We start from the raw sequence: 27,884 nt of genomic DNA on the forward strand, positions 1-27,884 counted from the left end.
AAGGAGGTAGGTCTACCCTTAACGTTGTATTAATTCACTGATTCATTCAATATATATTTATACTACTGATCCAAGTACTTTTACGGTACTTCAGGTAAAGAAACCAAAAAGCTACAGATTTGGATCCCCTGAGAACCATAGTAATAACCTGTGAATTAAAATAGCTTTTAAAAAATCCAATTAATAAAGCTCTACAAACAATAAATCCTCATTATTACTCTTGCCGGTGGCTTTCTATTCTCTATCTAAGCTTCTGCAAATACCACCTATTTTCCACTTAAGGTGGTCTCTTCTTGGTTGTTTGCAAAATGAAACCATTCACGATGTTACTGGAAAGAATGACCTATAAGAAGTCATTACAGGAAGCAGAATTCCAGTTACAATTAAATGTCTGTTGCGTGGGCCTGTGCTCGTACATGCATTACTTCTTCCTCATACAATTCTTTGAGAAGGTGCCACCTACTCAACTTTACAACCAAAACTCACTGTTCCCTTGACAGACTTGTATTAGAGAAACTCTCTCTCTCTGTCAGTACCCACAGTGCATTATACACCTCTCAAATGTATTAGTGGAATTAGGGATTACATTATAATTGAAAGTAAAAATATTGTTTTCATTTTTAATATTTTCTGTATGTCTACATTTGCAAAACAACCACTAAGGAAGGAGCCAGTATTAAATGAGATAAGCATTAAGAGAAGATTAATTCTTAATATATAGTATGCTGGTTTAAACTTCTAATTTTAAATCTCAAAATGACTGATTAAAATATGAATTTACTTTTGATTCCTACCATTTTCACCTCTCGCTCGCGGGTTATTGTGAACACTATAAAATAGTTACATCAACCTCTTTGAGAACAGTGTTTCTGCTCTTTCCTTTAAAGGTTGACGGGGTCCTAAATGTCTCCAGCAAAGGGGCTCCTGTGTGTATGTGCGTCTGTTGTATGTAGGTTACTGTGAGTCTATCTGAATTAGGGCAGTTCTCCTGGTAGACAAAGTGAACTCAGGAGACTGCGCGAAATAGGTAAGTTCTAGGACAGCTGTGTGACACAGTTAGCAACAAAATGGCTTTAGACTGTAATTTTACTAGCTATTAAAATAAAAAATGAAAGATTTGTAACAGTGCTTTGCTGTGGTATATTGCTTACAAATTCTTTAAAACGTTACGTTTTCTCATTCCAATAATTTTTAAGCTGTTTGATCAGTTTTCCATCTAGCGCCTGTGTGTACCTAGGAGATACATAAAACTGTTTCTGAAAACAGTACTAAGGGAACTATTTGGTTTCTTCAAGGATTTTCCTTGTTATTAATTAAGAAACAAAGCTTATCATTCACTCTCCTATGCAAAAAAAAAAAAAAAAATTAAAGCAAGTGATGAGAAGAGCTAGAACAGGTCATTTATTTTCAGTAACCAGACCTTCTGTCACCAATCACAAGGACCAAATGACCCAAGGGTGGGTGAGTCCATGGAGTAATACAGCCTTCAAAAGACAATCATTCTCACATTCTCAGTAGCACAGACAGGACAGTTTAATTTCTTTAATAGAAGACAATCATTTGCACAGCATCGTAATAAATACATATTTCTGTACTAAGACACATGAGAGAAACAATTCTGCAAACAGTGTCTGTGGCTCACAAGCACTCATGTAATCAGCTGGGAAATATTTTCCTAACTGAGCTACTCTTTCTAGGAAAAGAAAACAAACACTGAAAACTGATTTCAAAGGTTAGTGTCTTTAAAAATCAGAGGGGAAAAGGAGTGCAGAGAATAATTTTATTTTCTAATTTTATTCTAAAATAGAAACAAGACTCTTTAAGATTATGTCAACGTAACTCCTCTATGTATCTTTGTTTCCAAATTCCTAATATAAAAGTCATAAATATTAGGATAGTAACTGCTGACATTTGATCAAAACTAAGAGCACACAAAGAAAATTTTCTTTTAAATTACCAGTTATTTGAAACAAGCAATTACTAAGTACAAGGGTTTTTGAATTACAAAGCTTATAAAACAGTTCTACAATTACCAAAATCTTAAAGGTCAAAAAAGACACTAGGAATTTTTTAAAAACAGGATGTTTTCAAGCAGAACACTAGCTTAAATCACATGAAACAACTTGGACAAGATTTTGATGCAAACATCGCAACTGAGATGAAGATATTTAAATTCAGTCCAGTTAAGCCACAGTGCCACCTAAAACCTATTTCCTTTTCTAAATGAAACAAAAGTTATCTCAAGCATTTAAATGATCTGAATTTCCTTTACTTATCCATGGAATGTAAGAAAAATATTCTTATAACACAACGTGACAGAGAAGAAAAATAAATCTGTGCAGGATGCTATGAGTACTTCTACAAAGTACATCAATTATGTTAAGGCTCTTTCTAGAATGCTAGGACATCAGGTGAATTGCTTTACTCAAACTAAGACACACTGCAAAGGAGGGGAAAAATAAAAATTTCCACCTTTAATGGAAATTTCCATGAATATCTGCAAAAATGAGTAAAGAAAGCATATAGCTTTTCATATCAAAATATCAGTGCCGTGATCATTTTAAGTGTCTTAATTTTTGTAAGAAAATTTAAGCAAGGTTTCATTATTCCAGTTATATTGTATTGAGCCATCCTTAAAAATCGGGTATTTTGAATATTTTTAAAAATTTCTTTTCCTAGTGAACAATTATGATGGAGTTAAGGTAGTCTGTTGGCAAAGAATGAGACATGTCAGAATCTGTCCAAGTGTAACAAGTATTAGAATAAGGAGAGGTTTAATAGCTACAGCTGGATAGGACAATAATTTTTAGGTCCCCAAATCACTACCATAATTAACCTTAAATTAACGAAAAGCCATGATTAATAAAATCCATTCAGTTGGTATAAGTAATCCTAACATGACCGTGGAAGGGTTACATCTCTGGGGCACACACCCTACCTAGTACCACAGAAAGGGCTCCCAGCTGCAAGGTTAGTTTGCAACATCTACTTTAACAGATTCTGCAGCATGGCCGTTGCATATGTGGGCCTAGCCTGCCTGCTCTCAATTGCGTTTTGAAGGTACTGGATGCCTCCACAGCGTTCCCAAATTTCTTCAAACTGTCTTGGCAAAATCTCAGCGCCTCGCTTTCGGGTCAGGCCTGTCTCTTCAAGATTCAGCTCACACATCTCCATGTCATCCTTACCTGCATAGATGAGACATAAGAGAATTACCACATCTCTTTCAGAACCGTTTATTATAAACTTTACTCCTGAAACATCTAGCAATTCGCATAGATTTTGAGAACTTTTAAAACTTTATAATCTTCCTCTAAGATTGAAATGTGCTTAATAAATTCACCAGAAACAACTAAAATTTGTCCTCCACCAAGGACCCTTTCAAAATGTATTAACACTACAGCTGGTCAAACAAATTATCAGGGTTAATAAAAATGTTACATCTCCTTAAACCATTTACATAACTGATTAAACACCAGTGAAAAGGTTCTTAGGACACAGACAAGTTTCTATGTGCTCTACAGGATATAATTAATCCAAGAGATTGCACACTGTAAATAAGTTAATCTTCAATTAACTGAAAATGTGACTGAACTACAAAACTCCATCCCTCAACCCGGAAATTTAATGAATTCTTACATTACATGTTAGACTGTTTCATTCAGAGAGTTTATAATCATTTTTTGCTTTATAAAATTTCTTCATGTGAATCATACACACCAGCCACAAGAAGGATGGGTGGCTTGTCGGGATGGAGTTCCATTTGCCGGGCAATCCATGGTCCATCAAAATGAGCATACCACCAGCCTTTTTTCTTATTCTGCGGGTCTTTGTACTGGTCAGCAGGGCGGATGAATGGGATGCGGAAGAAGCGCTGCTGTCGGTTCATTTCGATCTCCTGCTGCCTGGCAGGAAGCTGAGCAGCTGGGTTCTGCTGAGCTATTACGCAGAACAAGGAGAGTTACACCAGCAGCCCAAGGGATAACAAAAGCAGTCTTTAATCCTAAAATACACCACACTTTTTTTTTAAAAAAAAAAGGAAGGAGAAGGATTCCTAACTGTAAATTTTAAACAAAATGTTAAAATTAATTGCCCATAGATGAGTGTGATTTCTTAGAATTTTCTTTCCCTAAAGAAACTTTCCACTGCAAACACATACACAAACACACACACACATACACACACACACACACACACACACACACCACCCCCACCACCCAGCAGCCGCCACAACAATAACCAACCCCTACCAGATTTCCACAAACGACTGTATCTATAACCTAAAATAAACTCCCATGGCAGGAAAGCAAACTGGTATTATTTACTAGACTTATATTTTTCCTCCAAAGAGTTCAAATGAAGGCTGAAGAATAACTTTGCGGGACTGTTTATGATAAAACAAACAGTAATTTCACAAATCTGAAGGACTATAGATATTTGTGAATTTAATCACAATTTCCTCAGAAAAGAGGAAGACATAAAAGTTTTCTTTTGCCAATTTTGTGATTTAAACTAGCCAAGATAATACAAATATTTTAGGAATAATTTTTAAATAACTTCATGACAACAACGACCAAAAAAAAAAACTGTAAAAGCATGAATTTTTCCTCAGATATTTACTTACTATGAAATCAGATTTCTCTTGGAATAAAATCAATTTAAATAAGTGAAAATTTTTGGTTCTCTTTGCAATAGGAAAAAAAATCCTTGCTTTTCTGATAGCACTGGGCATTGCCTTCATATTAATCTCTTTTCCCTTGCTCAATTTTAATTACTAAACATGTTTTTATTTTAACTGCAAATATAAACATTTCTCTGGGGCAATGACTACACCTTCAGCATATAATTTTGGTAAATCTGTTTAATACACTTTATACTCACAACTTTCAAAGTGGACCAACCATTTACTTCAGCTCAATTAAGAATCTGACTGAAAAGCTAAGTGTCAGTGAAAAATTATATATGTGTAAATCAAGAACAGCCACATGGCTTTTGTAAGAATTTCCAAACACTGAAAGCATGAAAATACTCTTATTTTACTTTTTACACCAGTAGCAAAAGCTTTACAGCAGCTGAATTTATTTCTGTGCAAAGCAGAGAAAGCAAAAAGCAGTTAGAAAAGAAAAGCCGTACCATACCTACAAAGGAATGAAAAAGATGCCCCATTTTGTTAGTGACTTTAAAAAGCCGCATCACCCTTAGCATGTTAACACAGATGAGCTTATGTATTCTCTTGTTCCTATTCCCCCAAAACTACTTACAGCTCAGTGTTTCCATTTTAAGTTTTAAAAATTACCTACTTTGCAGAAAATACACCCAAAACTCAAAACTAAGACATTTTAAAAGGAAAAAAATAAAAACCCTTCCTTCTATCTTAAGCAGTGAATTAGGATTCAATGTCCAGTTGATAGGAAACTTACTACGATACTGACAGCTAACCATCAGATTAACCTTTTTTCTTTAAAATAACAGTCTCCTGTAACTTAATACATTGGGTAAAATTTAAAAACCCAACATAAACTCTTTGATAGCTTTTTCTACTAATGTGAGAACTGAAATTGTATCAAGGAAGCCTGACACAAATATCCATCTGGAAAAGTACAGATATGGACGTTAAAAGCTAATCTTCCAAACAACTGTTTCTTTCACATTCAATCATGTTACCTTCAAAAGTATGAAATAATTTTCAAATGTAGCCCTATAATTTACTAGAAGCACTTAAAAAAATCAGGTCCCACTAGTGGCAAATAAATATGGCATTGCAGTAGGTCCTTACTTAATGTTGTCAATAGGTTTACCGACTTCAAGCAAAATGACATATGTATAACGAAACCAATTTACCACAGGCTAATTGATATCAACAAGAGTTAAGTTCCTATGGTATTTCATCAACGTTGTAATGAAACAATGACGAATGAAACGAAGTTATTTGAGGACCTGCTATATGTCAAATCACTGTTGCTTAACTGATTGGAGAAGAAATTTACTGTACATTAAGATGACTCAAAGTTTTTGTTATCAAAAATATGCATTTTAGGAAGCTTTAAAAGTAACAGAATAATCTCTTCCTATTAGGTGGTATCCTGTTAAACCTGTATTTCTATTATCATACAAAACTCAAATCTCTTTGGACAGAAATGCTTAAACCATGATGGTGTCTGAAACCAGCACCTCAAGTTAGTTTTTATTCTAAAAGCTCAGTTGCTTATTAAGACAGAGTTTTGCTACAGTAAGAACTATGTATATTCACAGTTTAAAATGCTATTTTTAAAAGGAAGTAATTTGAAAAAAAACAACAATTAAATTTTATTCTGCATATATATTTTGGAGTGAACCGAATGAAAACATCATCTCAAATTAAGTGTCTAGTACAGATAAACCAACATTAATATACTATAATTTCATTAAAATTGTAGCAAAACAATGTTTAATAGAAATTAGTACTTTATAAAGTATTTTAACCCATCTTCCAGTTAGCTCATGAGTTACCACCCATTGACTTACGTGAATTGTTCAAAAATGGTGCAAAATCTGTGAACAAATATTGTATGTTGAAGAAAAGATAAAAATGCCAAAAACTGTTAAGTGAGTTTTCTTCTCATTTATAATGCCTTCTCATCAATTGAGGTGGTAACAAGTAAATTTCATATCCATAGTGAAATATTCTAAGAATTACCTATAATTGGATGCTTTCTTATTTAAAAAAAAAAAAGTATTTTGCTTATGTTTTAGGAAATTCTATTTGTTAGACACATAAAAAGGACCAACATTTAAAAATTGTTACTTCATTTGTAAATTTGGGACACAGTAATATCCAAACAAAAATCCAACACAATGACTTAGTAATGGACATTATAGTACCTTTAAAACATTACTAGAATTTTTGTAGAAGAAGAAGACAAATTCTAAATTCATCAAAAAATTATATGCATTAGCGACAAAGCATTGCCCTATTTACATATACACAGTTTGTTTTAATTTTTGAAATGATCTAAATCTTAAACACATGCCCTTTTTACTTTAGGAACCATGAAATAAAGCTACTTTCCCAAGTCATTGTTTTAAACAACTAAATATTGTGTAGCTTTACTGGGTAATTTTCCACTGCCCCCAACGTTACTTCTGAAAATCTCTCTCCGCAGTAAATGTGAGGCGAGCAAGCTCAGCCAGTACAACAGCACACTGGAAGAGCGTTTGAGGATCCCAACTCCTAATTACAAGCATTTACCATGATTTGTCAATGTATTACTCTTAAAAATAATATGTTATATTTGTGTTCATCATAACTTGTCATTATTTTCTCGAATTAACGAATTCTAATCCTTCCAGATAGTAAACTACAGAGAAGTTCTTTTAAAAGGCTGATTATCTGCTCCATTAGGAAACCACCTTAGTCTAGAATTTTCTCAACTGAACTGTTAAGCATCTTGGTGCTCTTCACCTTTCCTTGTACCTGTACTCCTGTGTCAGAATGAATTTTACATGAGGAAAAAAAAAAACAGAAAAATAAGAAAGTACATTTCAGAGCAGAAATTACAATTTCGCCCCTAAAAGGCCCATAATCAAATTCTTTGAAGGCTATATACAGAGGGTGCCAAAAAATTGTATACACATTCTAAGAAAAGAAAAAACTGTATAAAAATTGTAATATTCAATATATACCAATAACAAAAGACGAATACAAATCGTGTATACATTTTTTTTGGCATCCCAGTATATGGGGAGTGTGCTCACATAAAATTATAAAATTCCTAAATTTGTTCATATACCTGGATAGGACTTGGAATATTTTCTTATTCTACTCTTTTGCTCTTCCAAATAGTGTATGTATGTATGTATGTGTGTGCACATACATACATACATACATACACATTAAGAATGGAAACAATACAAGAATCAGCAAGGTAAGCCATGTATTATTTGTTCCTTTTTTTTTTTTTTTTTTTATTTGTTCCTTTTAGAATCAGCAAGGTAAGCCATGTATTATTAGCTCCTTTTGAGGCAAAGTTGGATGAGTAAGTATCAAGGTAGGTTTGGATTAAAAATACAAGAAGTATTTGTATACTCATTCCAAATGCATATGCAACATTAATTTATTTTTAAGAAGTACAATCATTCAGATATTATCAATTTCTAAATAAAAGATAATGAAAGCCTATCAGCTAAAGGTCATGATTAGAAATTAAAGCTAAAAAGAACAGCCCACTGCCATTTTTATAAAAGTAATTGCTTGGAAACTTGGTAGACAGTGAACAGGTAATAGAATCATCCTGTCATCTTCAATTCTCAGGGACAAATTTTTAAACTGGAGGAGAGAGTGGGGGGTCACAAGAAGATCATTGTTGAGAGGGCCTTCCACTTGCCATTTCTTAGTCGCAGGGGATATTTCACTACCCTTCCAGACTGTTATATTCCGACTGACAACACCCCTAGAGCGATCACTAGCACTAACGTCTCTTTTATTAATATTGCCCTCAATCTATTCTTTGCAACAACTTAGAAACACTGAAATCCCATCATTTAAATGACTTGAATCAAACCCTGATTTGCGAGGAAAGTGAGGAATGCAAAATATAGCTGAGAGCTCATTTTCTAAGTCAACATGGGTCATGAATTGCTAAACTATCCTTGCACTATCAAGCACTGGGACTACTATACCCTATTTTTTTTAAAAGACATTTAATATGCTGTCACCTTGACATTAACCAGAATTAAGCTAATAAATTGTGCCAGTTTAAAGGTAGCAAAATGAACAAATCAAATTCCAATTAATGCTTTTTAAGACTGACATTACAACTCATATATCACAGGTATACTCAATTAATGTTAAAGCCAGTGCATGCTTTCACTAGGTTATGTCTACCCTGCTCAATTGTCCAATTCCAAGTATACGACTCTGCCTTTTGCATAACAAAGTAACAAAATTAATGTTTTTGATGCTTCAGTCAAAAAAAAAAAACACACATACATACTTTGGAACAGTCAAAAGTACAGATTTGTTTTTACCATAATCAGTAACAGATTTTGGAGCACGTTGCTCTGTTTCAGTATTTCTCTTCTTGTTCTTGGATTTCCAAGCATGATACACTTTTAGTCTCCTATGAAATTCTTCTCTGCAAGCTGCCAGGAGCTCAATATCTATTTATTACATAGAAAGAACCATAAATAAATAAATAGATAAATAAATAGGAACATCTTAATTTAGTTTTCTAACATAACTATTCTGTGGTATTAACATGTACATATTTATAATATACACATAATATAGTTTTCATTTTTCAATTAATAGTACAAAATCAAAAGAGAGCTAATTATTGATAAAGATGAGCATTTTGTGGTAACATTATGTTTTATATTTACAGAGAATTTTCTTATGCATTATTATTATCTTATTTGCTCCACACAAGAACCCTGGACTAAATGGGTCTTTTATAGATAAAAAAGTTAAATCACAGAGGTTGTCACTTGTCCAAGGGCACACACCACGACAACAGAATAAAAAGTCACTGTGTTCAAATACAAGCTAGATTTACATGCGACACATTTTTGTTTGCAATTACACAGATAAACTCAGAGAGGTGGGAAAGAACATAGTAAGAAGTTCGGTACAGTTATGACACTTTAGTTCCTAGTCATAGTGTCCTGAATTCAAACACTGTGATTTAATCAAGACCATAACTACAAGTGGGATGCTCTTGATATAGTACTGTACTTTCTTCCATTGGAAGAAAAATAGTTTTAAAAAGAAAGCACTGAACTGCCATTTTTTACTTTGCATTCATAGACCAAAAGAGTCTGATATATAAGTATTTATTATAAATAACATTAGAAGGGCCAGTCATTAACATAGCCCAAACTATAACTGCTCCATGCTTTTCCTTTCTGAACTAGGGCAAGATATAGGCAAAAGGGCTTTAATTTAGTAAGTATGTCTTTCTTTTAGCTTTGTGAGAAAATTAGGTCTGCATTTCAAATTAACTATAACAAAGAGAATGGCTTATACTGATTTATAGCAAAATTTTAAAAATCCCACCGCAATCTGAGTATTTATTACCTGTCAGGTACAGAGTCTTCCCATTTTTCATTCTCTCTATACACTTACCACAAGAGGTATTGATGGTATCACGTAGCTCTGCATATTTCCATTTACTAAGATCATGTTTCTTGGTACCAGCAGCTGCCTTGGTGGCTTGTACAGCAGGACCTCTGTAATTATTACATATTTTGGCGTATGTAAACTAGAAGTATGAATGAAATGTTGACTAAAGAGCCAAGACAGTGAGCATAAGTGTAAAAACTGGAAATAACTACTAGAAAAACATAATAATTTTTAATCTTTGACAGATGAAATTACGAACGGTGTACTATAGGATGTCCAGGTAAATTAAAATTTTCAGTATGCCATTTAATAGCCATATTAGGTTTTCAGTCAGAACTTCTGATTCCCAAATTCTAGTATAGTTCCATGGATTTCTCCCAGATTTCAGTTTCAGTGTTCTAACTGATAGATATATGAACATCTAAAGCTAAAAAAATACATTTATATACATTCCTCAAAATCAGGAAAGAAATCCTCAGCATATGTGAAACATCATTAGTAGCACATTAGGGGTTTTTGAGCCATTTAGACCTCAGTACAATCACCTAGTGACTTTTGGAAGCTACAGATGACCAAGCTCCAGCCATAGCTACTGGCGCAGAACCTCCCTGGGCATCTGGTGTCTACAGGGTCCCCAGGTAAGTGGCTAAACTGCAACCCACTGCATTAGTCGTTAAAGGTAGGCTCACAGAGCTGTTAGGTTCTAGAAACTCCTGTAATTTTTTTGCTTCACTGTTAAAGAAAACTTAGAAAATTTCTACAAGCAGATAAAACCATACCATATTTAGTGACTACTATGACAACTAGTAAATTAGGCAGATAACATAAATTTCAAAGGGCACAAGTGTTGTATCTTGCCCTGTGTAGTAGGAACATCTGAGTGGGGAAAGGGAAAATAAATTTTAAAAAATTAAAAATATATATAAAATATAAAATACAACAATAATAAATTTTAAAATAAGATGGGATAAATTCAGCTCTCATGGCAGTGCTACCCAGGGCTTAAGACTTGTCTCTGTATACATAATTTGAAGTAATTAGTCAGAAAAAAATGGCAAACAATTTCTTTTCCGTAGTAACGAACGTTATTTTTCAGAAGATTATACTAGCCAGAAAGCAGACACTCGAAATAACCTGCAAGTGGATTTTTAAGTTCAACGTATCAAAGGAATTTAAACACATCACATTTCAAGACATGAAAAGAAGATGGCACAAATATTAAAAGAACTACATATTAAAGAACTAAAATATTGCTTCTCAGGTGTCACATAAGGAATTTCGCCTTTATCATCCACTACTCGGAAACCATTTCCTCTTAAAGAGGGACGATCAAGGTACAATACTGGAAAATGAGCTACTTTTTCTCATATTTTACATTTTGAAAGACAAGAGCAATCTTGACAGTCAAGACACAGACATTTAATGAGATGATGTTATTGAAAATATGCATCCTTCTTCCTGAAATAAAGGAAATTACTCCTTCAATATTAAGATTAACAATAAATAAGGTAATTCTGCCTCTTTAAAAGACTTATTTATGCGTTCATTTTAAAGAATAAAAAATAACATAACTTAAAAAATGTTAGACACATATAAGCCTGGTTAAAGAATAATGTGTGGCCATTTAGTCCTTCCTGCTCTTTTGTGTTTAAAATCTGTTTTAGGTTTATAGCAGAATCTAGGCTTTTCATAATAAGCTGCATGATTGGCAATTTTCCACATTGCTTTCTCTTCTTAATTGCTTTGCTCCAAAAGAGCCAGCTGTGTGTCAGCAAGGTCTCTCTATTACCCTTAACAATAAATTATACTGTAACATTTATTGAAATACATATTCTGTTTTTTCTTTCTACACCCCTACACCATCCTTCAATAAACTAACAAAAAATTCTCTTTTCTTTCTAGCTCTTCTAAGAGTCTTTTCTAGGAAAGCAGCTGAAAATTATTATGGGTTTTTTGTTGTTGTTCTCATTGGAAAGAGAAAGCGAATTTACATAGTACATAGTTGTATAGCTGTCAGAAAATATAGAAGGTGTCAATATACATACAGTGTGTTTTGATATTTTTAAAAATAACAGCATTGAGTTCAAATTGTTATTGCTTAAAATTTGGTTTTACTATTACTAACTTTTCATTCTTATAACCGCCAACAAAAACACACCTGCTAAAAAATATGTCAGCATTCCTAAGAAGTACAGGAATAAAACGTATTTAAGTGCTTCCCCCTCCAATCTCTGAAGTTATTAAAATAGTAAAATAAAGGTGCAAATTTACTGATTAGACTGTGATAAAGACAATCATGTTGATGATACAGTAAGGCAGTAACAAAATCGACTTTTGATTTTGAAAAATATATTAACTTTACACCTCCAATTAACTCTAACTTCAAAATCAACAGTTAAAATGTTATTGATTGATATCTACTTATAAAGGCAATGGACCAGATCCTGCTGGGAAGCTATACCCTCTGGTGGTTCAATTTTTACATCAGTGGTATTTAAACCATGTTCTGTGGTGTAGAGGCCCTCAGCAGCCAAACTCTTCCTCTACTTGCCTCCCTTCAACTAAGCGCAGTGGTTCCCAGCAGTGGGCAGCAGACCCTCCAGGGCAAATTTCACAATACTCAGTCTGTCAGAGTGAGAGGAAGGGCTACCCTACTGAGACTGCGTTGGTGGGGGCTAGTGATAAGCATGTCAGTATTACTGACAAGGAATAGTTCCATCCAAAATGCCAACGGGATCCCCATGGGGAAACACCAATTTGGAGGAACACTGGTTTTTACCTTTTTCTATGTGAGGGTAAAGTGATATTTCTTGTACAGAAAATTTACGTGGAAAGAGTAGCCTATTCCTATAACAGGTTCTGGTCCAAACAACAAAGAATAATTTAAAAATATGATTTTGAGGTGACACTTTATTTCCCCAGATTACACTGCACTAACCTACTCAAGAAATCTGACATTTCTTTCGCCATCTGTTCCCTATAAGGAAAATGATAATACAACATGGTTATGTGAAAAACACCTATATAAATTACTTAAAATATCTAAAGATATAAATAAAATTTATATTTTCAATAAGATTGTTGATTTATTAACCACTCACTATTACTTTACTTCATAAAAGTCTATAATATACTTTTCAACATTTATATCTATAAAATACAGTAAAATTTTTGTTTAAATCCAGTTAAAGGCATTTGAACTTCATTTTTGCAGTAGGAGCTTTCAGATAAAATCACATGAGAGCCATGCTTCTGCGGTTTGTTTTTTTTTTTTTTTATGTACAGAATATAATCAGCATGTTCTAAATGCATACAGGAAACTTGGCAGGACATAGATTCTACACAAGGGTTTTGCATTGGGGTTGCTTAGTAAATAATAGGTAACGCATAATGGCATTAAACCAAGCTGACCCATTTTGTAGTGCCAGAATTTAAATAAGAGTCTGATGTATTCAAAGTTCTAAAATGCTAAATCAAAGCATGCTTTAAAAAACAGAAGAATCCAAATGCATCAAGTACTTGTTAAATTAAAGATCAGAAGTGTTCTGACCTTTCAAGGACAAATATTTCCCAAAGGTAAAAACTTAGTTTTACTACCTAGAAGAGTGTGACTTTTCTCAATATTTGTTTAATTCTGTGAAATGGGATGTATGTTTCATCATGTTCAACAACACTCTGCTAACTCCATTATTTTACTTTCCTGTCCTTTGCTCTCTTCCTTCATAATTAACCATTTTCTCACTCATTCTATTCATCAGACTCTGGAAAACCTCAAAATCTTACAAATCAGTAAAAATCATAAGGAAAGAAACCGGGTATTCTTGCTTCAAGGCACAGCTGCACCGATGCCTGCCAAGATGCCTGGACGCCCTCATGATAAGGAAGTGGAGGACTCCTGTATTTCTCTTTCCTTGTAATGAACGCTGGCTAAGATTAGGTACTGACAGAGGTCTAACCAAGCAAGCACAGGCAGAGAAAAAGTAATCTTTCAAAACTGATGATCAAGGATAACAAATACAAAGTAAAAAACACAAATTTAATCTAAAGAAATTACCTCTTAGTGATATATTTATCAATCTCTGTAGGCTAGTCAGAATTTTCTAACTTTCAAACTCAGCATGATTTTGAAAACTATTTTTCATTCTATTATCACCCTACCTCAAGGTTTCTATCTTAATATCTAAGAGCATCTGTTTTTGCCAAAAACAGCATCTCTTTCTCCCAAAGTCTCCTCCATTTCTTTTCCCACAGCAGGTTTCAAGGGAATTCATGGCTTTTCAAAGCTCTTTCCTACTTGGTCTACTGACTATATAGAGATTTCTCTGTATGCCCCAACACATCACTGAATGGCAATCTCTACTGAGAGTCAGTATCTCACCTGACCCTATGTTACTGCTCTAGGAGCTACACAAACTATACTGGATAGAAATGGTTCTAGCAGCCAGCTGCTTTTTTACCAATTTTCCCAAACTACGTGCGAATGCTCACAATTTGACCTTAGACATCAGCTGCAGGGCTTAATTCAAGCTCAAATGGTAACTGCAAAGAAGTTGTTCTGAAGGAGGGCTATGGCACTCAATCAGTGACAGTTTCAAAGTGTTTGGTGCACCGTCGTAAACAGCGATGTCGTGAGAATGCATTCCTGGCATTTGATGAGGTGATGGGTCAGGGATGCCAAATGTCCTGCACAAGGAAGAGCTGTCCATGCCCATGTGACTTTAACATGTCCACCTGACACACTGAGGTGAAATGCACATACACATATACTTTTACATGTCAACAAAGTTTACATGTAAAAAAAACCTCTTTTTTTCCCATGGTTTCAATAGTCACAAATTTTTTTCTAGGAATGCAACTATTGTATAATCAGAGGAGATTGTAATTAACTCTTTTCAGAACTTTACAAAGCACTGTTCAAAGCACTGTTCACAATTTCATGGCATTTACTTGACTGATGTAACATTTGTATATAAATTTGCATTTGTAGGTATTGCATTCATTGTGATTCTAAGTATAAATATAAATATCTAAGTACTTGATTATATTTTCCCACAGTTGTGACCACTTTCATACTAAAATAATTGTTTTACTATACATTGTTGTGCTTTTCTTTTTTATGTATTGTTTGGACAGAATTATTTACATCATTTATAAAACACTTGCAATTGGTATTAGAGTCTGACAGAATTGAGAACCATCACTATAAACATTACTGTTGGGGTCATGAAAGCTGTTAAAATTCAGATTTTATATATAATTCAAAATTTTATATATTTAACATATATATAAAATACAAGCAAATATATATTTTGTAGGTATATCCCAAATGTTACTTAGATTCTCTGTCTGTGGGAAGATTTTCATAACAAAAAAATACACTAGCACCAAAATTAGCATTGTATATATAACTTCAGGTTATGAGTTATTTTAGGCATTAATAGAATAAACTATCATATACGCTGAAAACTAAGCTATCTTCCATGACTCAAATACTTTATTTATTCTTGTTTATATCTCCACACCTGTTTCTATAAAGACATAAGTAGAGAACAATTAAAACAAATGGGTGTTAAAGTTTAAACAAAGTTAGAAAACTCAAAGAAGGAAACGAAATCATAAACTACTGTCATTAAACACCAAACAAGAGCATTAAACATTTTTGCAGGCAAAAAAAAAAAAAAAAGAAAAAAAAGAATGGGATTCTGTTTACTAAAATTTACTTCAATGAGAAAACTGTTTCTCCCAAAAAGTATCCACAACCTAGTAAAAGAAGGTTATATGACTAAATCAAGTTTTAAAAAGGGAAATGACATACGGTGTCATTTTGGGTCTTGCTCCATCAACTCTGTGAAAAAGAATACATTTTAGTTAATATCACAACCATTTCTGAATTGTGAAAATCTGGATTGTGCCACATTTATGTTTCAGTGACTTTACTTACTGATTTAAAACATTCCATTATCTTTATCTAATCTATGTGTGAGATCACTCAGAAATTTAATATTTTTAAATCTTCATTAAAAATCATTAGAACAAAAGGCATTCAATGAAAATAAAAGTGCAAATATATTACATCTAGATTAGAAAATTTATACGTTGTGAGGATTGCTTGTTTGTTTTTAATAGAATCTGGATATTATTTTATAATGTTAGGTACAGGCATACTTCGTTTTTATTGTGCTTTGCACTTTATTGCACCTCACAAATGTTTTTACAAATTGAAGGTAAGACCTCCACCAGCAAAAAGATTATGACTCACTTTATTGCAGCGATCTGGAACAGAACTCGCAATACCTCCAAGGCATGCATGTAATGTGAAATCATCACTGTGCATCAAGAATCATATGTGTAACTGATTGAGATCATATTTTAAAACGTGTTACATATGTGGAAAACAATTCTCACTTAGACTTCACTGGACGGGAATCCAAGCTGGAAAAGTAACTTCAAATTGTTTATTGCAGCAGAATCCACCTACATGTATTTTTAATGCATCATAGAACCCAAGAACAACATTTTCATGCTATACACGAGAACAGGGTTAGAGAGTTCTTACTCACAAATTTGTTAGAAAAGAATTCAGTGCTAACAAAGGTAAAATAAACATTCAAAACCACTTAGTTATAGCCCATGGAGTAAGATAAAATTATCAAACATAAAAAATCTGTACAGAATATCATCCATAACGTAAAGTGCTACTGCTAGTAGTACAGAGCATAAAATAACCAGGAGGTTCAGAATGGGAAGGAGCTCACAGGACCTGGGGGACAGCGAAAGCTTCCTGGAAAAGGAATTGACAGAAAGGACTTAAATGAGCATTACAGAGGGTGGGGACAGCATCTCCAGGCCTGTTCCAGAGGAGGACTAAAACTAACTCTTCTGCCTTTCAAGTTACAACTGTTTGAATATCACCTAATTGTTTAGTAGGGTCCCATTACCTACAGTTAATTCTGCTTACCTTAAATCACAGGTTAACTTGTCACTGATGTTAAAGGTCCTAAATGGTCCAGTCTTTCTCTGAGACCACTCACCGTGGAAAAAGTGCACCTTTCTGAGGACAGGAAGGAGTCCACATACGAGCCAGTATCTTGTACATATTAGATGGAATGACACTGGTTTATAGCTTAATATTTCAAATACTTACACACAAAGCTTGGCAATGAATACTGATAATGACTCCATCAATGAGCGCTTTAGAAATGACTTTCAGCCATAATAAAGACAACTCTGTCCGATGCAGAACTTCCTCACACACATCAGGGATAGCCGCTAATAGCTTGGTTCATTTAAGAGCCTAGCCAAGCCACTGGTCAGTTATACATAAAAGCTCCCACACATTCCAAGCTAACACAGGTGGAAGGGACGGAACAGCAGCTGAGCTGAGTCTGCTGCTACAAAAGCCACAGACAGGCAGAAATATCTGAACTGTAGTGAAATGTTAATTAAGAGCTCCAATACTGGACTCAAGCCCAAGAGCTTAACAATTATTATTATACCTCGTGTGTGCTAAGCCTATTCAGTTTATTTAAATATCATATACTTTCATATATAATTCAGGCCCCAGAGCTCCCCAACATAATCACTTACTAGAAAAAGTATAAGGGCAACTTAACATACAACTTTTCCTTCCCTATCTTTGTTTTCAGCTAAATAAAATCTAAGCACTGCCTTGCAATATGAACCAAGTGTTTTCCTTTCACAAGGGAAGAGCAACCTCTAGTGGTTGTATTTTAATTATATTTTGTCATAAACAGTACTTGGACATTTTGAAAAGCATGGTTTCATATATCTATCTGTGTGTTTCATAATATATACAGAACATACACACAAACATATAAAGAAACCCCATAAACTTGTTTTGCTTTGATTTTACAAATAATCAAATGACTAATGTTTCTACATTCTAAATTTTTTAAATGATTCTATTATTTTAAAATCTTCCTGCAATTTTTGGTAAAAACTTCCATATTTCTCCACACCCCAATAACATATAGCAGTTAGAGAAAATTCAGAAACCTGAGGAGCCAAATATTTCAAATTGTGATTAACCTTCCTTCTTGGAAAGGGAAATCTATTCTGAAACATGGGGTTGTGCATGTGTATAAAATTTCTCCTCATTCCAAATGTTAAGATACATGATATAGCTTTTTAATTTGCATTAGGAAAATAATAAATCCCAATCTCAAATGTATTAAACACGATTAAAATATATGCACTGATTTCTATGCCAGTACTCAAGGGAAGGTATTTAGAAATTAGATGTCTACCCTTTACGTAATACTGACAATTTTAGAGTAAAAGTTGAGATGTTTTCTTAACAAAGTACTCATGAACTGAAATACCAGTTGTTTTTTCACCAGTTTAACAATTTGCTAAATTCAATTATTTCCTTTAATTGGGTATAAAGGCAGATACAAATAATTTTTAAATTATTTTACTTAAAATATATCAGGATCTAAGGAATATGATTTTCTCCTATTCCTTTCAGACTGAAACGAGAGGCAGAGAGCTAAGGAAAGCGGGGAGAGCGCTCCAGCCCACCCAGCGACCCAGTACCTCCGCAGCGCCAGGTCAGCCTGGGCCTCGTCGCTGATGAGCTCCGCTTCACTCTGCGCAATCCTCAGGGCCAGCTCCCGGTCCCGGCGCTCCTGCTCCAGAACCGCTTGCTGCTGGGATTCCTCCTCTCGCTGTCGGGCCAGCTGCTCCTCTACTTCTGCCTGCCAAGGACAGAAAGCCATTCCACCAAAGCGCCTCTAGCTGTTTACTTGATCATTCCCGTTACTACTTAAATTGTTCCATACAAGTTCTTTACTATGGAATATGTATTGTTTAACCAGAAATCTCTGTCTCTATTCTCTTCTATACCATGATTCCTCTTTCCAAATCCAACAGAAGGCAGAGAGACCACAGCTCCACCATTCTATTACCATGAGTATCCCAAATATCAGACGAGTATCCTCAGTATTAGATAGACACCAACATCAGACAAGCAGATGTCAGGAATTTAAAGCGTTGGCTGTGCTCAGAAAAAATTATGAAAGCCAAGAGAAACAGACACACAAATATATGACCAATTATTCTCAGACATGGACTTTTTAAAAAATAGGGGTGAGGGGATAATCTTAATCCTAGCCTTCTAATCCTAGTATCTACAAAGTTATAAAATAACATTTTATAATTTGTGTAATTGGAGTATATTAAAAAATTATGTTTTAGGTAAATGTTCATCTGACTTTCCCCTAGGTATAATAATAATAAACGCAAACTAATATTTATTGAACTGAGCACTGTTCTAAATTCTTAACATGTGTTAGCTCATTTGACGCTCACAACTATTAATTATCACCATTGCAGAGAGAAAACTATGGCCCACAGTCACTCTTTGTGGCATGTGCAACGTCATAATTTCTGTCAGTGACAGAGCCCAGATTTGAACTCACTTTCCTAGACCCAAAGAGCCTTCCCTTCACCACTTCAGAAACTGCTTTTCATCTCTGGAACAAACCATTAACAGTTTACCTAACAAATCAAGATTTTGTTTTCACTTCTTCTGTTTTATAAGTTTGAAGATTCTATTATGATAGAAATTCAGTCTGATTGTCTAATCATTACATACCTGAATACGTTTTTCATCATCTTCCCTTTTCTTTCTTTCTTCTTCTTCTTGTTTTCTCTTTGCTTCCATCTCCAGTTTCCTAACAAAAAATAGAAAACTCTTAAAAAATTTAACAGAAAATAAGGAATCCTTCAGAAGGCAATTTAACTCTTCATAAACAAAGATTACAGAATGGGGATCAAATTAACGTCCTGGCCCTATACCTTATCAACTTATTTTGAAAAAAACTAAAATCTACCTCTACTGACAGTAATTCTTCTGAAACAAAACAAATATATTGCATAATCTTTAACATCTCTAGATAACTTGATTATAAAACCTTGTTGTAAGGATGTGACTACATGTGCTTCCCTCTACTCCTCCAATAAAACAACTTTTGACAATCTTTCAAAATGTTATCAGTTATGAAACTGCAGAAAAGTAAAAGTGCTTCTTTTCTAGCTTGTAAAATAATATGATATACAAGCCATCACCTTAAAAACAAGTTAAGAAGTCTCCAGGTGTAAGAATCTAAACAAAATTCAGAATACAGTTAAAATTATTTTATGTGATATTAGCTCTTCCCCATTTTCAAACTTATTCTAAAATTACAGTCATGAGCTACATAATAATGTTTTGGTCAACAACAGACCACATACACGATGATGTTATACAACATAGCTTAGGTGTGTAACAGGGCGAACCATCTTGGTTTGTGTAAGTAAATTATGATGTACGCTCAATGATGAAATCGCCTCACGACACATTTCTCATAGCATATCCCCATCATCAAACAGTGAATGACTGTAGTATTGTAAAATAAGAATGACTTTTAAAAATAAGAATATTAGTTAACCAACAACACTAAGAATTCACTATTCTGTTAGGTCCCAATTCAAACCAACAATGTGAATGACTTACATCCGCCTTTCTTCCTCTTCCTTTCTTCGACGTTGTTCATCTTCTTCACGTCTTTTTCTTTCTTTTTCCATTTCTTCTTGAATACGCCTCAGCCTTTCGGCTTCCTCTTCCTGCTGTTTCTTTTTCTGTAATGCACTGAGGAGGTCCTCTGAGCTTTTAACTAGTGCATCATATTCTTTCTGTATTTGTTCCCTTGTCATCATAGTAGACTTTAAAAAAACCAAAAAAAGTTATCTCTTCTGTTGCACAATGTCAATATACTTAACACTCCTGAATTGCACACTTTAAAATGGTTAAGATGGTAAACTTAATGTTATATGCCTTTACCATAGTACAAAAAATGTATACACACACACACACATACACACATATGCACATATATAGCAAAGACTAGAAAAGTTGGTAAGCAATAAACCCATTATCTTTATTATGCTGTTTGTACATTTAAAATATTCAAAAAATTTTAAAGTTATCTCTACATACAATATTTACATACAATATTTACAATATTTACATCTATTTCCTATTAATCAAGTAATCAGATATCTAAGGGGGTACTGTGGACAAAGTAACACATTGTAGTTAAAAATTATTTTTTAAGGAATGACTAGTTTATTTTGTCAGTTTACTAATACTTAATAATAATCTTCAAATAGTACCTCAGGAACATTTAAGATATTATTGAATACATCCAAAACTGTTGGAAGATTTTCCTAAGTGAGTCTTCAACAAATGTGGTTGGGTTGATTTTAATTGATTAATACCACATAAACAGGATGGCTCCTAACATTTGCAAAATAGGCTAAATATATCCAAAGCATTTTCATGCCTCTCTTGATCTTCTTTCTCCATTCTACCTCTAAGACTGACTACTGTCTACATAAAATATCTGCACGAAATATGATAAAAGGTTTACGTTAAGGTTTTATATCCCACATAACTGCACTGACTTATGAAACTAAATGAGAAAACCATTAAGACCCTAAAATATATCAGAAAAAGATATCAGAAGAAGAGATAGATGGAATGAAATTAACAAACAAGCATACAGAAAACATTTTCAATCCCACTAGTAATCAAATAAATTAAAATCAATTGCAAAAAAAGAGGCTCACTTTTTTTCTACAAAACTTGGGGGAAAATTAATTGCAATTTTCGTAACAACTAAGTAATTTATGATACAGCCCATAAGAAGATAATGTAATTACAGGAACAAGGCCTACGATATAATGATAGGGATACAGATTAAATGTACTTTTACGATAAGAACTATGCAAAATATGTGCATATGAAATAAGACCGGAAGGGAAATATGCAATAGAACAACAATTAAATGTGTTAGTATGTTAAGGGGTTTTTTTCGGTGTTTTTCTCCAAATTTTCAGTATTATTACATTACTTTTATAGTTTAAAGATTAGTTTCTCAAAGTACAAAAACATGAAACAAATTAATTTGCATTAATCCTCTAGTAATGATAATGCAAAAATTTACCGACAGAGTATTTTATTTACTATTTTTTGGGGGAAAATCTTTCCTAGCAACAGAGGAAACTGCATAAAAATTGTGTTCTTTTTTTATTTTTTTGCTGTGAAAAATTTCAAATATAGAGTAGCAAGAGTAGTATAATGAGCATCTCTTGCCATCATTGGGACTTAACATTTGTAGCATTTTGTCTCCTTAAAAAAATAAGGACATTGTTTAGTGGTTACCAAAGGGTAAGGGGGGGCAGGGAGGTAAATGAGGGGAAAGGGGATCAAATATATATGATGATGGAAAGAGAACTCATTCTAGGTAGTGATCACACAATGTGATATACAGATGATGTATTACAGAATTGTACACCTGATATCTATGTAACTTTACTAACAATTGTCACCCCAACAAACTTTAACTAAAAAAAAAAATAAGGATATATTCATATAAAATTTCAGTAACAATAACAAAAGATATTAAATTATACAAAGTCAAAGTAATTTGGGTTAAAATTACATACCTTAATTTTGGCCATTAAAGCATCAATAGAAATTTCAAGGTCTTTGACCTGTTTATTCACCTCTGGTTTTCCATCTTTCAGTGCACTCACTACTTCATTAAATTTATCAAGTCGTTTTTTCAGTGTGCCCACCTTAACCAGGCCATCAATGCTGCAAAGATAATGCTTCATCAGAGTTTAATTTCACCATTTAATGCTATAGGCAGATTTTTCATTTTAATAAAGGCAGATTTTTCATTTTAATAAAATAGGCAGATTTTTCATTTTAATAAAACGCTGAACATATTGCTAACCAGAATATTTCACTTCTGTTTTCATATTATTCAGTATTTTTTCAGATAACTTGGTGAGGATAAAAAAAGAAACAACCAAATATGGGTGTAAATAACATTGATGCCTGCCAGAAGGATGTAAGCCTTCTATAGTTACACTAAAAAATATGAGAATTCAAGTTATAGAAGAACTTGAAAGAGTTATCTAACCTCTTTGAAAAGGTGTTAAGGATTAACAGTTATTCAAACCTCCAAGTTTAAAGAGTAATAATAACAATAGTAAATTAATAATAAAAGCAAATAAGATTAAATTTACAGTGACACAATATAATTCTTACAGATACCCTTGAAAATTATCGTGAAAATATTAATGAGGTGTTTTTAAAAACAGTATCAATATGACATTTATCAAAAAACTCAAGTCACTAAAATAATCAAAATAAAAGACCTTCTTTCAACCATTTATTTCAACCTCTTATAGTGTCTATATTTTTGTAAGCTCCTTCAAATCCTTTTGTAGAATGAGGGAAGTAATGAATTAAGGAAGTAATGAATTAAATAACTAATTTCAAATAAATAATACAATAACAGACTAATATATCTTTTTACAAACAAAAAGAGAAAACTCTAGAGTATCCAAACTGCCCTTCGTTCTGACTTTATAGCCATTTTATATTTCGATAACTAGGCTTTATATCATTCTTTAGGTACTGTTCGTCTTACCGAGGTTTGTGTCTCCTTTTGCAAAGCCACATTCGAATAGTTTTTTGCATTTTAATGCAGGCTTCAGCTCGATATTTTATTTTGTTTTTCACTAAGAGGAAAATATAACGATAGAAAATCATTCAGTTTAAATCAGACACATAGTAGTTTTAAAAATCACTCACTTTCATGAAATAATTCTCCAAGAAACATGAAATCTTGAACATATTATTCCAGGTATCAAAATCAGGAAGTTTGACATTTCTTTAATTCCTAATACTTTTTTTTTAAGAGCAATTTTATCTTTTATTTAGAAACAAAGTATTTATTTACTTATTTTTTCTGGAAGAAGGGCACAGCTCACAGTGACCCCTGCGGTGATCGAACTGTCAACCTTGGTGTTATCAGCACCAGCTCTAAATAACTGAGCTAACCGGCCACCCCTCCTAATACTTCTTAAAATAAAAAGTACATCATGTATACAAACTAGGTTTACATTTTAAATGTATTATTTCCTTATTATGCTACATTACTGCTTCCGAAACTGTCCTTGGCAATCTTGGTCAATGTTAACAGGTGTGTCTTGAAAAAAAGTATTCGCCTAGCAAATGAATTTAGGAAAAGCTATAAGCTACTTTTGGAGATTCACAATGAACATACTTAATGGGGCCTGTGATACTCCTACAGTTACAAGAAAATCTTCAAAAAAACCAAGGCATTTATTTGTAACTTAACCTCAGTTACCCAGAATTGTCCTAAACTGATCTGACCTTGAAACATTTTTTTCAGAGTTTCCCTAACACCTTGCAAAGATCCTCGCTGGCTACTGTCTTCACTGCACAAGACAGTCCATGAACAAATGATTTGGTACAGATAATTTTAATTGTGTCTTCCATTATAATGCAATGTTTAGAGCTGAAAGCATTAAACTATAATGACAAATATGTTTATGTTTTACTTGGAAAGTGATGGGAAAAGAGCTTTTGTTATTTTTTTCTTTATTACAGTTTTCTTTTTAGCTATATTCACAACTGTGTAACAAAAGACATAAATAATAATTTTTGTTTGTCTGGATCCTTTTCATGATGTCAAAAGAATTTTATTTTTTTCTATTAATAAGGAACAATGTCCTGAATCTTCTTCATATGCCTAGCACTGTTACAGGTATGCTCATGAGTGTGGGGGGAGGGGCAATTATAAACTTAATCAAGTCACTGACAATAGCTCCCTACAATTAAGGGTTTTCCATAGACTCTCAGGTAATCCAAAAATATCTGCCCCTCACCCTTTTGGGTAAGAGATAAGTAGCCACTTCGACTTGGCCAGAAACAGGAAAAAGCAGCTCAGTCCAGTGTATCTGAGAACAGGTTCTAAAAGAGCTGAGGCAAGAGAAAAGGCTGAAAGGGAAGCTCAAGCCCCACTTTATGTAACCTTGAAAGACATTCTAAGACTTCAGACTTTGCTCTACATTAAAGGAGAGCCTGAATAAAAGGAGTTTAGTTTAGAGAGAAAATTCGGAGGAGGTAACTCTGGGAACTCAGGAAAACCAGTTTGGGAGCTACGGAAGTTACGCAAGTGGAAGAGGGACTCCACTAAGGCACTGGCAATAAAGGGGAAAGAATGTACAGTATTTGGAGGAGGGATCAACATTTCCTGACTGACAAGAGTTCATGGACAAGGAAGACAACAACATATGGATCTTGAAATTTTGGGCATGCGGTACTGATGATGTCATGTAGGTAGAAAAAGTCATGGCTCATATCCGGGAGCCTGGGGGTGTGTGGGGAGAGAAGAACGGGTCGTGGGAGAGACAGAAAAGAATCAAGATAGTGAGTTCTGTTTTGTTTAGGACACGATGAAATTAATTCTCCTATAGTACACTGGGATAAAGAAGTATCATATCCACTTAAAGGCCACAAATACTAATTTATCACATACTACACATGATGTGTTATTTTGAGGAGCCAGGGACACAACATGATTAAGAGACGCAGCCCCTGTTGTCCAGCACTCACCACTGAGACAACTTCATAACATTCCACAAACCAACTCATTTCAAGAATAATTACAGATCTTGGGTGAAAGAAAATACCTACATTTGATGACTGAGAGTGAGCACCACTGAACTTTCTTCCAGCGACTGCAGATAAGCCAGTGATTGACTCTTTTAACCAACTCTGCTAAATGGTCAGGGTCAGACTTCATAATCTGATCAAATTCTGCAAACTAGGAAATGAAATGATTAATATCAATATCAAAAGATAAATGTGTTTAAAGACACTGAGATACAAAATAACTAGAACTTAAACCCAAAATCTTAACTTTCTGGAAATGGTCATAAGCCATTACATAAGTGGGATACACAGCAAACCCAAATACACTTGGCTGTATTTTGCTGCCCTTCCCTCCCTTCTTTCCTCCCTCCCTTCCTTCTTTCCGGTTCTTGGAGGTACAGGGTGTTACTCACTGCTAATTAGCAGATTCAATAATAAAAATAGGAAAAAATTTTAAATGACAATTACAGATTATTTACCAAAAGGTTTTTGTTATTGAGAAAAGAATGTAAAAAGGGCTAATATATCTCTGAATTGGCTCATCCACATTCTCAGCTATCTGTATATAGCTCCTGACAAATGAAGGTCAGCTATGTAGTATCCAGTACCACCAAAACTATTCTGTCTCCTCCAACCCCCATCCCTATTTTGGGCAGAGATAAGAAATTGTTACTAAGAGACAACACAAAATAGTTAGGTTATTAATTAGTAAAATGCATCATTTCCACAATTTTATCACCAAATTATATAATAATTTCTATCCTTTTCCAAATATCCCACTACAATATATTGAGGCTGTCACATACCTATCAATATAATGGCTTCTTATAACCAAAATTAAATTAAAGCTAACATAATGAGACTAAAGATCTGTGAAAATCTGCTTTAGGCTTTCAACATATCCTTCTGACTGACTAATTTTTCTGGAGGCAAACAAGACCAAGTGCCTTCTCTATCAGCTATTAATTCTAAAATATTACTATTATAGCCCTGAAATAAGAGAAATGCTGAATTTATGATAAATATGTATGATTACAGCTAAGCCAACTATGAATATTTATATATTTGTATTCTCATTTTTTCCTCTTACAGGAAATTTTCTGCAGTGAAAATATTCACAGGGAAGTATATATATTAGTAATGCATTACATAGATTTTATCTCATGCCCAAAAATGTGAAATCAGATTTGTTATGATTAATGTAGCCTTTAAGGCAATACACATATTTATTAATGATTCTGCTAGGTCAATACACGTATTTGTGTATTGTATAAGTCAAATACACATATTTATTAATGATTCTGCTAAGTATAGTTGGCTATTACACAGTAAAAATTGTGTTTAAAATTATGAGGATGCAATTCAATCAATATTAAATAAGAGAAATGGTGAAAATATAAACAGATTGTGAATAGCATTTAAGTATTTCTGTGTTATGTATATTTAGTTATGAAATATTCTTAACTTAGTCTTAAAACCTAGTACAAGAACCTACGAATACTAAAACTATGGGATAGCCTAAGAAAATCATGTACTTATACACTCGGTCATTCTAGGGTTTGAGAGAAGTCAGCACAAACACCAGTCCAAGTTCCTATATCTTATAAATGCTCTAACAGAACTTGTTTCTACAATGCAGACTACAAATAATTTGTAATTATTAAGACTGACTTAGTATGTTTTAGAAAAGCTTTCAACTTGTTTAAAACAGAAGTATTTTCAGGTTAATCCTTATTTAAGCAAAAAATCCAATTAAACAATGCTCTGATTCCAATACTTCCAAAGCTGAAAAGAACTCTAAAACTTATACAGAGTATCACCCATTATAAACTTCTGCCATATTCATATATGCACGCTGTTAGTGATCATATAATTTATGAATAATACAAATCACTGAACGCTTAAAAAATATTCACTGACCCCAACTTATTCATCTTCATCATGTTAAAGTTTAAAATAAAAATTATCACACTAAGTGAAATAAGTCAGACAGAAAAAGTCGAGAACCATATGATTTCACTTATATGTGGGATATAAAACTGAAAGCAACAATGAACAAGATAAACAAAAACTCACAGACACAGACAACAGTTTAGTGGTTACCAGAGGGTAAGGGGAGTGGGAGATGGTAAAAGGGGTAAAGGGGGTCAAATATATGGTGACGGAAGGAGAACTGACTCTGGGTTGTGAACACACAATGTCATATACAGATGATATATTATAGAATTGTATACTTGAAACATACGTAAT

General features: G+C 33.5%; 1 protein-coding gene across 4 annotated transcripts in view; it reads right to left on the reverse strand.

Moving 5' to 3' along the window:
- Positions 1 to 1,518: 1,518 nt before the first annotated feature.
- MYO6 (myosin VI) overlaps positions 1,519 to 27,884 on the reverse strand; it is a 136,976-nt gene continuing 110,610 nt past the window's right edge. The window contains exons 23-36 of one of the 4 annotated variants that reach the window (XM_081044204.1): positions 25,677 to 25,806; positions 23,602 to 23,692; positions 22,607 to 22,757; positions 20,613 to 20,821; positions 19,713 to 19,791; positions 18,653 to 18,813; positions 16,502 to 16,528; positions 15,912 to 15,941; positions 13,035 to 13,073; positions 10,100 to 10,203; positions 9,004 to 9,135; positions 6,502 to 6,528; positions 3,718 to 3,936; positions 1,519 to 3,185 (exon numbers count right to left, since the gene is read on the reverse strand). In XM_081044204.1, coding sequence (XP_080900330.1) covers positions 2,986 to 3,185; positions 3,718 to 3,936; positions 6,502 to 6,528; positions 9,004 to 9,135; positions 10,100 to 10,203; positions 13,035 to 13,073; positions 15,912 to 15,941; positions 16,502 to 16,528; positions 18,653 to 18,813; positions 19,713 to 19,791; positions 20,613 to 20,821; positions 22,607 to 22,757; positions 23,602 to 23,692; positions 25,677 to 25,806 — 1,599 coding nt within the window. In that variant the 3' untranslated portion in view covers positions 1,519 to 2,985. The remainder of the gene's footprint in view (positions 3,186 to 3,717; positions 3,937 to 6,501; positions 6,529 to 9,003; positions 9,136 to 10,099; positions 10,204 to 13,034; positions 13,074 to 15,911; positions 15,942 to 16,501; positions 16,529 to 18,652; positions 18,814 to 19,712; positions 19,792 to 20,612; positions 20,822 to 22,606; positions 22,758 to 23,601; positions 23,693 to 25,676; positions 25,807 to 27,884) is intronic. The other 3 variants (XM_081044205.1, XM_081044206.1, XM_081044207.1) reach the window with 3 other exon arrangements.

Source organism: Rhinolophus hipposideros, assembly GCF_964194185.1.
Source record: "Rhinolophus hipposideros genome assembly, chromosome: 3".
Lineage (NCBI taxonomy): Eukaryota > Metazoa > Chordata > Mammalia > Chiroptera > Rhinolophidae > Rhinolophus > Rhinolophus hipposideros.